The sequence below is a fragment of the Alexandromys fortis genome, unplaced genomic scaffold, assembly GCF_014885135.2.
Source record: "Alexandromys fortis isolate MF-2015 unplaced genomic scaffold, M_Fortis_MF-2015_v1.1 scaffold_8_9099976_23576923, whole genome shotgun sequence".
In the NCBI taxonomy this organism is placed as follows: Eukaryota; Metazoa; Chordata; class Mammalia; order Rodentia; family Cricetidae; genus Alexandromys; species Alexandromys fortis.
Genome location: NW_026067899.1, coordinates 1,128,553 through 1,143,543, shown reverse-complemented (window position 1 = coordinate 1,143,543; position 14,991 = coordinate 1,128,553). Strand labels below are relative to the sequence as shown.

The 14,991-nt window shown below is 43.5% G+C and overlaps 1 protein-coding gene across 2 annotated transcripts in view; it reads left to right on the top strand.

Annotated features, from left to right (window-relative positions):
• The window catches only part of Map3k20 (mitogen-activated protein kinase kinase kinase 20), a 147,074-nt gene that overhangs the window by 129,046 nt on the left and 3,037 nt on the right, over positions 1 to 14,991 (top strand). For both annotated transcript variants that reach the window (XM_050121435.1, XM_050121443.1), the window contains exons 17-19: positions 9,015 to 9,131; positions 11,256 to 11,330; positions 12,440 to 12,590. In XM_050121435.1, coding sequence (XP_049977392.1) covers positions 9,015 to 9,131; positions 11,256 to 11,330; positions 12,440 to 12,590 — 343 coding nt within the window. The remainder of the gene's footprint in view (positions 1 to 9,014; positions 9,132 to 11,255; positions 11,331 to 12,439; positions 12,591 to 14,991) is intronic.

Here is a 14,991-nt window from a genome sequence, read left to right as displayed (position 1 = left end):
CCAGATCCCCTACCTGGGAAGGGGCAGCTCCGCCGCCTCCTTCTGGAAAGTGCCGGCATCCCCTCAGGGTCCGTGCATTGCTGGTCGGTTGGGTTTTGATGAGTTAATACTATACTCTGACAATTTCTGTTTTGTGTGGAGAATGCTTTGTGTGTTGTGCTGTAATGCCTTTGGCTTGGCACAAAGGAAAGCCGCGTCGAGCAACTCGGGCAGCTTCGTACGCTCCCCAGGGCAGCAACCACCCTTTTTTATTGAAATATTCAGCTGCATGGAGTTTAGTATTATGTCTCTTATCAGCTCACCAGTGAGGAATATTGATGCTCAATTTGCCAAGGGATAAACTACCAAATCACCCGGTACTTTTCTCACCAAGCGCTTCTGAGACATTGTGTCATACAAATGCAAGAGCAGAGAGAGGCAGGAACTACGGGGACGCCATCCATCGCTTGTGAGTGCCAAACTGTCAGACTTCATCCTGGAGTCCTTATCTTTCCCTGTCCCCAGACAGAGGCTGTGTCCCCGCAGACCTGGGCACATCGCCTGCCATAGCAGAAATATCACCGCCCGTCTCTCAGCATCTCCCAAAAGGGAGCTGGGTCCAGGTCAAGGAACCCTTTCCAAATGGCCGTCGCTCGGGATTCACTTTTAAGGGATCTTCTAAGGAGGCAGAAGAGCTCTCCTGAGAGGCCCAGAAGGAGAAAATGAGGAGGATTTTGAAGCAGATTGGCAATGTCCCTCAGAAGGCTGGCTGTCCCTGGAAGGCTCTCCCTGACTTTCTTCTTCTTCCTCCCCAAGTCTTGTCCTGTGAGAACCCAGCCCTTTCTCAGAATACCATAAATATCAGAAACTGTCAGATAGGGTTTTTTATTCTTAGCATGCAATTTTTGTAAATGGATAGATAAAAATGGCTGAAATAACAGGGTCCGCAGAAAAGGTTTCTGTAAGCAAGCATAAAGCCAGTGCCTTCTGTCCATTTCAGAACAGCTGAGAGGGAAGCTTCTCACTCTGATGTATTGGATTTATCATGAAGTCCATATAAGGAAGTGTATCCCCTCGTTCAGTTTTGGAGGAGGGCTGTGCTCCCAGCCATGTCTATGCTCATGTACCTGAGTGCTGAAGCTTGCAGTGCCAGAGTTCTAGAAGGCATGCAGGATTTAGAGAGGAAAAAACAAGGAGGGATTAGCCAAACCATGCGAGGCTTGGTCTGCAAAGGGAGTAAGTCCTAGAGGGCCACAGCATGGCACAGTGTCACAGTTAACATTCACAAGAAAGGGGAAATCTTCTCTTCTTTTTTTTTTTTTTTAAGACAAGGTTTCTCTGTGTAGCCCTGGTTTTCCTGGAACTCGCTCTGTAGACCAGGCTAGCCTCGAACTCACAGAGATCGGCCTGCCTCTGCCTCAGAGTGTTGGGATTAAAGGCGTGCACCACACCATCCGAGGTAGGATGGGGAATCTTAAGTGTTTGTATCACAAAATTAACAAGAAGGAAGGAAGGGGGAGGAAACTAGGAAAGTGATGGCCAGGAAGCCGCAGGCTGCAATGATGGTTTGGTCCAGCTCTTCACATTAAGTATGTCCAGCTTTACCGTGTCAATCAAACCGCCATAAAGTCGTCTTTTAAAAAGAGAAAGAAAAGCGGTTTTAAATGACATCACCGAAGCAAACGCCGTTTGCAGCTTCCTAAGTCACTGCTGATTCTAATAAGCGGCAGCGTGCCCTGTCCAATGCGTGGGAGAGCCACCTATAGCGCTAGAGCTGGACTGGGTGCGGTGCCCAGCACGTGCTGGCTGACGGCATGACTCATACATGCCGGGGACTGTCTGTCAACCAGAGGAAGCAGCCACGTTATGTCGCATTTCCAGATTTTGGGATGTAAATATTTCTGCCATGACTGATTGCAAGTTCTCCATCTGACATCACTGAACGTAGCTGGGAAGCCATATGTGAGAGTCAGCTTAGGAGAGCTGCCTCTAGCACACCATCGGATCATTCTTAGTCTTCCTCGGGATTAGGAGCAACTTTAAAAATAGCGAACGGTGATGTAGCGCACGTGAGCAAACGCCGGCTCAAATCAATCACAGACCGTGTTCTTGCTGTTTACCAGGATCTTGTTAGCCCGGGGACAGCGTTAGTCTTTTAATGAAGCCGTGCTCTATGCTCTCCTGAATCAACAGGGACTTGCATTGCCTCACACTGACCATGTCTGAATCAAAAGCCGAGATTTGGATTTGCGAGAAGTAAAAATAGAGACAGGGAAACAAATATCTAAATTTGTGCCTGTCTTTTGAAACCCTGGGGTCAGCAGAGTTGGTGATTCCCACACGGCAGGTGCAGTTGTGGCCTTTGCTTTGAGAAGCCCCTGAGCGCCGCTGGTTAGTTTTGTATTGAGAAGGCAACTTCCAGGTCTCGAGAATAATGAACTCCAAAGAAATGAACAGATTAGTCGCAATCAAATTAAAAGCACTAGAATACAAGGACACAAGACGCTCTACTAAGCCTGGACGTTTGGATCAGAAATGGCTCAAATGGCAAACAGTGTGCCTATTCCCCAGGTCGGGGCTTTTTCAGAAATCTACCGCTTGCCACCATCCCTAGAGTCAGGGGACAGAAGAACACCTTAACGGGTAGCTGTTTTTATATTCTGAGGGTCCTGAGTCAAAATTAGAAAGGCAACAAATCTCTCAGTATTGAAAGAATTGGATGAGTAGTTAGATAAGTCAGGTTCTGTCTATATTCATTAAGAAACCCAGTCCAACACAGAATATTCTTAATAAATAGTAAAACTATTTTTTTTTAAAGACAACTACCTTCCGCTTTTAAATACAATTTTTAAAGCCCTTTCTGAGCCTGCTAACTAGCACCCGAACCACCTTAGGTACTCAAGCATAATGCATCCTGTGAAAGTGTGGCTCACTCGATTTGCTCCCCTTTATCTTCCCTGAGGTCCCCTTTCATCCATACCTCCAAGAACAACCCCCCCGAAAGGCGACAGAACAACCTTATCTCCACTGGTGTCTACTTGGCACCGGTCTGCCCTGACCTTAGACACAAGCCATTGTTAAGGGTATAACACATTTACATATTTTGCAATAAAACATCAGTTATTTGCATTACTGTGTCAAGTTTTATTTGATTCTTTCACCTAAAAATGACTCATTTTCCTTTCTTGTATTTTAAAAAACCAACTACTCTAAGCTTGTTTGAGAATAATCAAAAATTGCCCATTTAGCTAGAAGTCATTTTCTTTTCAAAAGGCAAATGTTATTTAATCTTTCAGCTGCTCATTGTGCCGTCATAAATACTTTCTTTTCAGCACAGTTGTGGGGACTGAAATGAGCCCACTAATTGCCTCCCATTCCGACTGACATGTGGTGGTTTAGTGGAAAGAGAGCACAGCAGGGAGAGGGGGACCGGGGGCTGAGAAAATGGGAGCTAATTATTTCCACTGCCTCATGTCAGGCTCCGTGTCAGCCTTGTTTTTACAAACTGGAAGGTTTAGCACTAAATAAAACAAACTGGCGTCATGTTTTTATATACTGGCAGTGTCATGGAAGCAGCTGCACATCTCAAAGACAATGTAATGCCTGCGTTCGCATGGACACCATCTGACAGACACTGTGAGCCACGGCTAATGAGGATATCACAGTTGTGCCAAAGGGAAAGGTGCTGAATTATGTATGATTCTTCATCAGTGCGGCAACAGTCCTGTACATCATTATGAGACATTGTTTTGCTGGGGAGATTAAAACATTCTTAGTTCCAGACCCTGCAACCTATACGCGGTTGAAAGAGGTTATTAATGGGATTTTTAGGGGGACTTTCTTGTGGATTTCTTTGGGGTTGAAAAAAAAAAAAAACAATTTCCTGGGACAAAGCCGCAATGGGTCATGCCACTGTATAGATGAAGAAGAGAAGCAAATTAACCATACTTGTATTATCTCCCTTCCAAAGACGGCATAATAAAATACAGTGTGGCGGGGTTATACTTAATGATAAATAACCCAGGTGCTTTCCCGGGACATGCCACTCTCCTGCCTTCGGCACAGCAGGTTCCGGCAGCTGAGCTGGATAATGGTGACACATGTAAGGGCGCCTTCAGAGGCCCCCATCAGCAGCATCCCCCTACTTTTTAGACAGCCCTGACCAAGATTATTTTTGTGGGTTTTGTTTTCATCTGGGATTGCTTCTTACACTCCGCAAAAGTCAGTCAGTTGCTTATGACTGCATCTCTCTCTCTCCCTGCTCGGGTTTCTCAGGAAGTTTCTTCTGACCCCTCGAGGTTATATTTTTAAGCACTTCCTCAGTGGGTGATTTTTTTTATTTTTCTCCATTTATGCAAAGCGCAGAGCAGGTGGGAGGATTTGGAAGCCAGTGCCTCTAAGATTCAACTTGATGCATCTAGGACACAAATTTCTGTTCCACGAGGCTGGCTGTATTTCTCCAGTATCCAAGCCTCAATTTCTTCATCCATAAAATAGGAACTGTGTTCTCTAGAACAGCGTAGACCATAAGGGTTACATAGCCTAAATAGATCTTGAAACCACGATGCCCAAGGAATGCGAGTGGCCGCATAACGTTGAATCTGTGCAACATAAATGGAAATCGTGGCAGCTTCCGGCTGGTGGGAAGCGGGCATGCTGGGGCAAGGGAAATTTTAGAGGACTGGAGATGCCTTACTGGCTTTTTTGGCTACATGGGTATAGTAGACCCGAGTCCAACTCTGTGACCTCTACAGATAAAAACCTGTGTTCTCACTACATGCAGATTGTACCTCGGTGGGAAAGCACGTTGATTCTAAATGTCTGTTTTCTTAGGAAAAGGTAATCCGGAAAAGCTTGGGGGCCACTTTCCCTCTGAAGCATCCAGAGTGATACTGGATTTTTACTGTGGACAATTAATCTATGGTGTTGATGGCACCAATTAATTTGGTAGGGGAAAATGTATGTTTAACAACAACATATTGCCTCTGAATTCCCAGAACTTTGAAGTTTGGTATGCTTGTGCTATTTTAATATTGGGTTTTCCCCTATCTGGAAAAGCTACCACCATCTCTACTATTCTCTTTTCTTCCATTCCTTCTTCCCTCCTTCTTTGTCTGTGTTTGATCATTTCAGCTAGTTTGGAACTCCAAGGACCTGTAAGCAGCTCACAAAGTGGGTAACAGTGAGCCCTCACAAAGAGATACTTCAGTTAGCATCAACTGCGTGTTGTTTAGGATTTTATCTCCACGGGGCAAGAATCCCCATTTTAATTGGCCTAGAATCTTAATTCATGAAATGCTTCCATATAATTGGCGATCCTGAAGCAGTTAGTTGGGATGCTTTCTCATCCTCCATCAGGCACACATGGGCTCCTAGAATTGTCCAGGTGTCTCAACAGGTGATCAGAGAAGTGTCCGTGTCCTGAGCAGCTAGAAGAGTTCTCCTATTTGTCACATTCCAAATGCAAAACTTGCCCTCTCCCCAACAAGATGTCACGTTTCTCCTACAGACCAGCAGAACAGTGCTGTTGATGGATTGTTGCAAGGACGATGTTTGCTGCCCCAAGTCCCAGAGTTCCAGCATAAACAGTTCCTGTGCTCAGCCCCTCTGCTAAGCTGGGCTCTTATCTCCCTGTGGGCCAGGGTGATTCTCTCTAGAAAGGCACACCAGGATGATCCTTCCTGTCATGTACAGTCATCCTGGGTAGGAATCTAGGTTTGAAGTTAAAATCCAGAGACAACAAAGAGGACCCTAAGAGATACATACATGGATGGATCTAATCTACATGCAAAGTAGAAAAAGACAAGATCTCCTGAGTAAACTGGGAGCACAGGGAACATGGGAGAGGGTAGGAGAGGAGGGGAGAGGAAGGAAGGGGAGTGGAAAAATATATAGCTCAATAAAAATAATTTAAAATGCTACATGAAAATGCCTAAATTTATAACCCTTAAAAAAAAAGAAATTAAGATCCAGGGTAATCGTGGCCTGCCTTGTCTTTGCATCTGCAACAAGACAAGCCGGCTGTTTCTGGTTTGGATGGTTCACTGCAGCTGGGCATGGAGCTCAGTGGTTCCAGTAGTACTATATGCACTTCCAACAATACCTGCTGCAGTGATGGACGTGAAACTGGCTATGTTGAATCTTGTGGAGACAGGGTCCTGACGATGGATTAACAAGGAGAACCTGGGCTGTCTGCAGTTTTGCCCCAACTCTCTCTTTGTAGGACGGAACGTCCCCATACCTTTGTTTGCCCTGCACTAACTGGTTAACAGGGAAAAGTTCAGGACTCAGAGGGCAAATGCGGTGGCTTAAATCTGCAATGAAGCCGTGTCTGAACGGATTGATTGGTCCTCGGCTTAGAGCTATTGGGAGGTGGTGGAACCTTTAATGAGCTGTCCTAGTGGGTGCTTTCAAGTCACTGGGGACATACTCTCAAAGTGGACCCTTGGCTCCCAACCTCTCTTGTACTTCTTGGTCAGGGCATAGCTCCCACTATGATCCACCACCCCTACTACAGGCCCCAAGGCAATGGCCAAATGATTATGAATGAAAACCCTCCAATTCTGTGAGACAAAACAAACCTCTTCTCTTTATAAGTTGATTAGATCAGATATTTATCAGAGTGATGGAAAATGAACACAGGAGACCTGCTCTTCACAGCACCAAAAGAGACTACGCTAATTCAAGTCCAAACTCAGCTCGCCATTAGCTACCTCTGTGATCGCAGTCAAATTAGCTCGTCTTTCTGTGCGCCTTACCTTGACCAAAAATGAGACTCTCTGGCTGTCAATCACATTTAATAGCCACTGTACTTCCAGACATCTGTGTCTTATTAGCAAGGCTGTATTGAGACATGTTGGCGCAGGGGAGGACCAAATTAGTTGTACATGTTCCATTTATGGAAGAAGCTAATAACATAGTCCTTCTATTTACTAAACCGGCCTTGTGGTGCTGCCAGCACTAGGTTTGAGGCCAGCCTGGGATACATGAATCCTTTTCTTGAGCAGAACCAGCAGTGAGCTCGGTCCCCCTCTACTGCCTTCCCCACTGGTATCCCCTCAGCCACCTTTCCCAGATGGAGCCCCATCCATCTCTACCACCACTGGTCAAGTTTTCCATCAGGAAAACTCCTTCATCTGTCTGGGCCTCATTTTCCTCACTGATTTAAAAGGGGAAAGAAACCTGACTTGGATATTTATGAGTTATTATGGATTCTTATTAAGGCTTATAATGAATGCCAAATAAAATAACATGATCTAAGCAGCCAGCAACCCTTGGCTCCGCAAAAAATGCTAGAGACCGCAGAGCGGTGGTAAAACACACCTTTAATCCCAGCACTCGGGAGGCAGAGGCAGGCAGATCTCTGTGAGTTCGAGACCAGCCTGGTCTACAAGAGCTAGTTCCAGGACAGGCTCCAAAGTTACAGAGAAACCCTGACTTGGGGAAAAAAATGCAAGAGACAATGTCAATTTATAGTCCAGAGGTAGAATCTGAATTGCATACATATGTAATGTTTTATTACTAAATTCTTTTTACGCTAGTGTTTTTTTATCAACCAGACTATTAACATTTTATTCCGCTTACTTCGTTTATCACTCATCTATCTCTCCAGCTGACTGAGCAAAAATGACTTCATAATACACTCCAAAGGAACTCACCAGGATTCAATAAGAAATGTATAGAGCTTATGTATACTGGTTTTGACGAGTGTGCACATATCCTTATGTTACCCTAAGCTCTGTCAAAAGAGCCCTACCACTTCCAGAAAGTTCTCTCACACTCACCGTCCCAGAGGAACGTTGTTGAGGGCAAAGTGCCCTCACCCTCAGGTTCTTTCTCCCTTCACTCACTGTGTTCTCAGATGCATGCGTGTTCCTGAGTGTACCAGCAATTTCCATATTGTCCATTCTAGGTATGTGCAGTAATTCTATTCCCTTTTTAATTAACATTAATAGCTGTACCAGCTATTAAAATAAAGCTTCTAAGAAAGTACCCAGACAAACCCTTTTCCATTTCCATGTGTTAAAGACCTCTACAAGTAAAATTTCTTAGTCATGTGTGTGTGTTTATTTCTGTAATAAACTGCCAAAAGATTTTCTGAAGTGATTATACTGTTTATATGTTACAGCAGAGCATGGGAGTTCCAGTAGCTTCAAACCCTAACCAACATTCAATGGTATCAGCCTTAGGCACTCCACTGGTGTGTGATAGTAACTCCCTGTGGTTTGAATTAACATTTCCCTGTGACCAATGATATACAGAACTACATCATAGTAATGTTCTAATTTTGATATAACATCATTAAAAATGAAGTAGCTGCACACAAGAATCCAAATTTCTAGCTTTCATGAAACATTGAAGGCCCGAGCAAAACTGGACTCATATTCCTTCATGGGAACAATCATAGAGGCTGGGCAGTGACTATGCCTTTAGGACGACTGCCCAGACTTCCAGGATCCCTGTGCCTCCCATAATTGCTCAGCTGTCAGCTACCATAAGTCGTCCCATCTGCAGTGTTCCTGTCCTCACCGAGAGGACGGTGAGCTGTGTCTTCAGCCATTATCAGATTATCAGTTCTGGAAAATGGAGGTAGGCAGATCAAGAGGGCAACACAGTAAAAAAAAAAAAAAAAAGGAAAAGGAGGAATAAGATTTTTATATGAATGATAAAATTAAAATATCCTTGTGATATTTAATATGTACACTATATAGATCTGTTGTGAGAGGTTCCATCTTAAGGCTCCATAACGTAACTGCCCAGGTTTACTCAAACTTGTATTCTGCCTGGCCCCTTTAGATTTCTGAGTTTGTGACTCCTCTAACAAAACCCCTCAACTGACAAATGTTGTCTCAAAGCTGCACTAACTGGGGTTATTAGATGTACAAAAGGGTCTAATTTCATGTCTTCTTTTGAAAGAGGAAAAATGAAACACTCCCACACTACTTCATTCAGAATACTTTGTGTGTTATAAAACACTAAAATGAAAATAAAATTGTTTCACTCTCTCGATTCTGTAATTTTGCTCTTAATTCCAGGACTGTAAATGGAAAATGTATATGGAGATGGATGGGGACGAAATCGCAATAACCTACATAAAAGACGTGACTTTCAACACCAGCCTCCCTGATGCCGAGATTTTAAAGATGACAAAGGTAAGGTTCTATTTACAGCTTAAAAGCTTTTTTGAATTCGCAGATATCAAACAAAGACATTAAAATGCCCCAGCAGTGGGCTTTTGTGTTCCTGGATGCTCACATCAGCTCAGCTTCGGGCTGGCTCTTGAAAGACACATTTTATTTAGCAGATTGAGAGAATAATTTTTTTGTGTTAAAATTCCACTTATGCTGTGTGAACTGAAAAGCACTGCAAACAAAAAAAGTATCATTTAAGTTTTTTTTAAAATCCTACATTTCTAAATATTTTACCATTTATTAAAGAGAATGCTATCAATGAAAATATTTACTTCAAACTGGATTGAGTTAAACTTTGAAAAAAAAAAAAAACTTGTGATGATGAAGACCTCATTTGTTTCCCCTTCGCTGCTGGTGATAGGCAGGCTGGACAATAGCTCCACCCCTGAGCAGTATCCCCAGGCTGCTCTATTCCGTTAAGCGTCTCTGAATTCACACCAGAAGTTCCTAGAGTGGTTGGAGGGCTTGTACTAGTCCAAAATCACTGGAACCTCGAAGAAAATCCAGTAGAAATGCTTAAGTTACTCCTCAGAATGGAAGGAAGTCAGTTTTTTTCCCAGCCATACTAGAAAACAAAAAGCATAAGATTTGCATGGTAGGTAGAGTATCAGTATTACGGTCATCCTGACCTCAAGTAAACATCAGCGCTGGCCCACGACTAACCTAACTGTGCACTGAATTTCAGTGGAAAAATAAAGCTTTTTGCAAAGAACCAGAGTACAGACATAAGTAGGAAACAAAATGAGTCTACAAAGCCATGGCATTTGACTTGCGTGTTCTCTGCACAGACCTAAGATGGTTAAATGACTGAGTCCTTGTAACTTGAGTAGACTCATAGGAGGCTCGTATGGAATTCATTGTTAGATCCCTCTACATAACTGGGATTCACTTCCATAGTATTGCTTACCTTAACAGAAAGGCTATGATTTGGCTTAATGTTTCCTTATGTTGTGGGGATATATTGTATTTTGATGTCTAGAAAGGATAGATGCTCTCCCCTGGGTCCCATTTCTGTCCTCTCTAGTTGCCACTGTTGTCCCCTTGCTTCTATGTCTTAAGAAGATGTAGCCATTGCTTACCATAAGAAAGAAGTTGCCCCGTGCAAAAATAACACAATGCAATTGTAGAACTGGCTGCTTCTGCCATCATGCTCCAGCACAAAACAACACACATCAATGGGGCTTACAGGCAAAACAGAACTAGAAAAGTCATTCGAAATTTATAGAACCTTACAAAAACAATAGAAGCAATAACAGTCTTAATTTATGTAAAACCAGCCCAGTTAGATCTGTTTTATAATCTATACCCAACTTATATACAGCCATTGTTTTATAGCCCCAACCTGGAAGGATAAGAGAAAGAGAAAAAAAATGATAAAAATAATTTTCATCAGAATTAACATAAGATCCAAAATATAGGCCTCATTAGTCTTTTGTCTTAATCTGATGGTAAAATAACACCACGCTGTCTTCATTGTACAAGCCTCTGGCATAATAGCCTGGCAGATAGAAAACTGATTGTCAAAGACACTATGCAAGCTACGGCCTACCCTCTGGACGACACTTCTGGGACCTCTCATGTTGTCATGGCTTTATCTTACTGTTGACAAAGCTTTAGGCTACCATTTCAAACAGCAGCATGAATTAACAACCTACTGAAAGGATGGAGTCATGTTTTATCACCCCGGAGAGGACTGAGGACCTACATGGAGGTACAACTATGATCCCAATACTTGGGAGGCTGAGGCAGGAGGATCATCAACCAACTCTGAGCCAAGACTACACAGCCAGACCTATCTCCCCCACCAAAAAAAAAAAAAAAACACAGAAAACTGGGAAATCAGGACTTACCACCTACCCATCAGTAGGACAAGCACTAATTCATTCAGTCACTCAAAGATATTGGTCGCAAATGTATAAAAATAGCAACGCTCAAAATACAAGTATGTTGTAAGCCAGCATGATTTTATGATAATCTAGTATTCTGTCCCTGTTTGAAAACTGTGTGTGGCACAGCTGACCTCTATGAAACACGGCTGCACGGGCTGTCTTCTGACACTATGCTATCCTAACTTATGTGTTTCAGCCACCGTTTGTAATGGAGAAGTGGATTCTAGGGATAGTGGAGGATCAGACTGTGGAGTGCACGGTCACGTATGAGGTAAGCTCCTGAAGACAGAGGCGGAGTTCCACCCTCTGTTAGTGAGCCGGGATCTTTCTGATCTCTCGGGGTGCTTATAGGTTAGTATGTGGGTTTACTGGGAGGCAAATTACATACCGGCATGCACATGCAAAGATGAATGCAATTTCCCTAATGAAGTATTAGGAAGAAAAGATAACACAATAGAATTGGGGGTAACGCCTTTCCTATACTTTTATTAGATATGGATTGAACACTTTGTATATCCCATCTAATAATGTTAAAAGTGAGTAGAACTCACTTGGAAATAAGAGTTCAGGAGAGAAGATCAGTGACTGTTCAAAAGACCAGCACACATCCCAACTCTGGGGAAGTTTATTGTTATCACCAAATTAATGGAGTCCATGAATTTTATATGAAAAGAAAGAAAAAGTTACATTAAGAAAAGAAAACATGGGGGCTGAAGAGATGGCTCAGTGGTTAAAAGCTGCTCTTCCAGAGGTCCTGTGTTCAATTTCCAGCACCCACATGGTGGCTCACAGCCATCTGTAGTGGGATCTGGTGCCCTCTTCTGGCATAAAGTTGTACGTGCAGATAGAGCACTCATATAAATAAACCTTTAAAAAAAACATACTATTAAAATGTACACATTTGGCACTACCTGCGACAGGGGTAGAAAATAACCCAGCCACAAATAAACCCTGTCAGAGAGTGAGAGGTTAAAATGGTTGGTTGCGTGGTCAGAGAAGAGCCATATGGACGCCAAGTGCAAGTCCCTAGGACACAGAGAACAAGGATGAAGCCAGACGGGTGGGCAAGGTCAAATCTGGGCACCCAGTAAGAACTCACTATGAGCATAGCAGAAAGTCAGTAGCGACATTTTAAGCCTTAAAGGGAACCCAATTGTGTTGTAAAAATCAACAAGATCTTCTGTACAATACAAAACAATTAGCAATACCTTACACTTTTGTTTAAGAGAGATTTAAAGTTTCATGTCTTTTACCATTTAAAATTTTATTTTATATTTAATAATAAAATTAAATTATATTTGTTAAATTATATTTAAATAAAATTATATTTAACATTATAAAATATCTCTCTGAAAATATATTTCAACTCTGATTTAACAGAGTGACGTCAGATCTCCGAAACTCACCAAGCATGTGCACTGCATTCAGTGGAGTAGAACAAAGCCTCAGGATGAAGTGAAAGCAGTCCAGCTTGCCATCCAGACGCTATTCTCCAACTCCGATGGCAACCCTGGTAGCAGATCTGACTCAAGTAAGTTAGTGTCAGAGCACAGCACGTGCGCCTGAGTCCAGAAGGTTAGCTATGCCATGCCCACCACGGAGGTGAGCGCCAGGCCGCATGCAGCTCGGCTGTCTAACAGTACTTCCCTCTCAGTTTTCTAATATTGCTTTTTCAAAGTGTGTCTTAAGTTTTGAGAATGTCATACATATGTACAGTGCACTTTAATCATATTCACCCATTAATATTGTTTTTATAAATAGATTATAGAGTCGTATTTATAAACATATATTTAAATGTGAGCACATTGCTCAGATTTAATATCTGGATAACTCGAATGATGGAAAGTAGTTTCGCTACATTGCAATGGCAAAAACATCTGCTTGTTCAGTTCCTAAAAGTCTTCTAGCTAGCATTCCTACGAAGCCACCGCTGTGACCAGTATTTCTTGTCTTTGCTTTTTCATTCTGGCAGAGTCTTGTGTGCCCCTCGCTGGCCTGGAATCGTTTTCACATAGCTGAGAATGACCTTGAACTTCTGATTCTCCAGGCTCTGCCTCGAAAGTGCTAGAAGTACAGGCGTGGGCCACCACACGCAGTTTGATGGGTGCCGGGGATGGAGTCAGGGCTTTCCATATGCTAGGCAAGCACACTACCAACCCAGATACATCTCTAGCCACGAGTACTTCATGAGTCTCGAACACCAGTAACAAAACACAGCAATGATGGAGGAAGGGAGCTGGGGAGGGGAGGAGAAGTTTGAACAAAACAAGAGTAACGTAGGAACGGAGATGACAGGTTCAGCAAGACAGCTGAGCATACAAAGGCCCACAAGCCTGAATGACTCTTTCATATATGTGGTTCTCTAGTCTCTACACAGACTTCATGGCATGTGCTGTCCGCCCCATACACACACACATACACAATAAATAGATGTTTTTTAAAATTTAAGAGAAAATTTCTCTTTGCTGAGAAATTTAAAGTAAAGAGAAAAAATTTAATGTACATGATAAATAATGGTGATAGTAATCTTAAAAATTGAGAAAAACATTGAAGGTCAGCTGACTGGTGAGGAAATTGGTCATTCTTTGGTGAACTCAAGCAAAGGTTCTTACTCCGTACTTGTAGGCTCGGAACTCTAATAACTGCAGGACTGAGACAAGCTCGCAAGTATGTTGAAGGTGCTTGGATACAAAGTCGTCTGCAGTTCCCTCTTACCCATGAGACACCCCACAAAGCACAGCAGAAATGCAGCCTTATTGATCAGCACTTCCTCCTCTCCAAGAGAAGAGTACTTTTGCGACAGCATGCCAGAGGGCTCTTTGTCAGGCGTGGAGACAAAGACAGGACTCTAACCTACTGTCCCCAGTGGCAAGTGTCACTGAATTCTGACAGCCTGGCCCTTATGTTGACCACTGTAAGGCCTGACTTGCCATGCAGGACAAATATCCTTAAATACCCACCAGCCAGGGTGGACAGAATCCTGAAGAACATTCAAAAGCCATCAGCAAACTGTTTGACATCATGCGAGGTCTGACCACCTTTGTCAACAGAGTTGGTTTGGTTATACTGTTTTGCAAATAACCATCAGGGTACAGTGTTACTGTTAAGGGCGCAAGCCGGGCTATGGTGGCGCACGCCTTTAATCCCAGCACTCAGGAGGCAGAGGCAGGAGGATCTCTGTGAGTTCGAGGCCAGCCTGGGCTACAAGAGCTAGTTCCAGGGCAGGCAACAAAGAGACAGAGAAACCCTGTTTGGAAAAACAACACCAAAAAAGATAGGGGCGCACAAGTGGGACCCTGGCAGGACCCACTGCAGGTGGGGACAGCAGCTGGTGACAGAATAGTCCATGCAGAGAGAGCTTGAGTGTGGAGCTTGTTGAGAAGAGGGTATTGGGAGGGTAGGGGAGAAAGCAACACAGAGACAGAGAGAGACAGAGGCAGAGAGCAGGGAGAGAGGGAAGAAAGAGAGAAGAGAGTGGTAGAAAGGCCTAGACTAGCTTGCCTCCTGGGAAGAGAAGTTGGGAGTGGGTGGAGTTTGTCTCTTAAAGGGACCCTTGCGTCTGTGTCCAGCCAGAACTGCTTGCCAAGCAGAGGGATGACTGCCAGGTTTCCAAGGGGCACCAGAATACTAACATTTACCACGAGGTTAGGCTTGGCATTTTGTCAGTACTCTTTAGCTACAAGCACAGCACACAGTCAGGCTTTTCAGGGTTTGTTATTCTGCCGAGATTATTCTACATAGTAGATCTGGCTCTATGCTCCTCTCGTGCAACTACTTCTAAACCCCTTTATGTTTAAGTCTGTGTGTGTTGCCTGGTATGTCTGCTATGATCCTTTCCGTACTTCATTTAGCTGGCGTGGCAGCTTACCCCTGTAGTAAAGCAGGCAGACCAGTGCAAGGTCAAGGTCATCACAGGCTACAGAGTGTGTTCT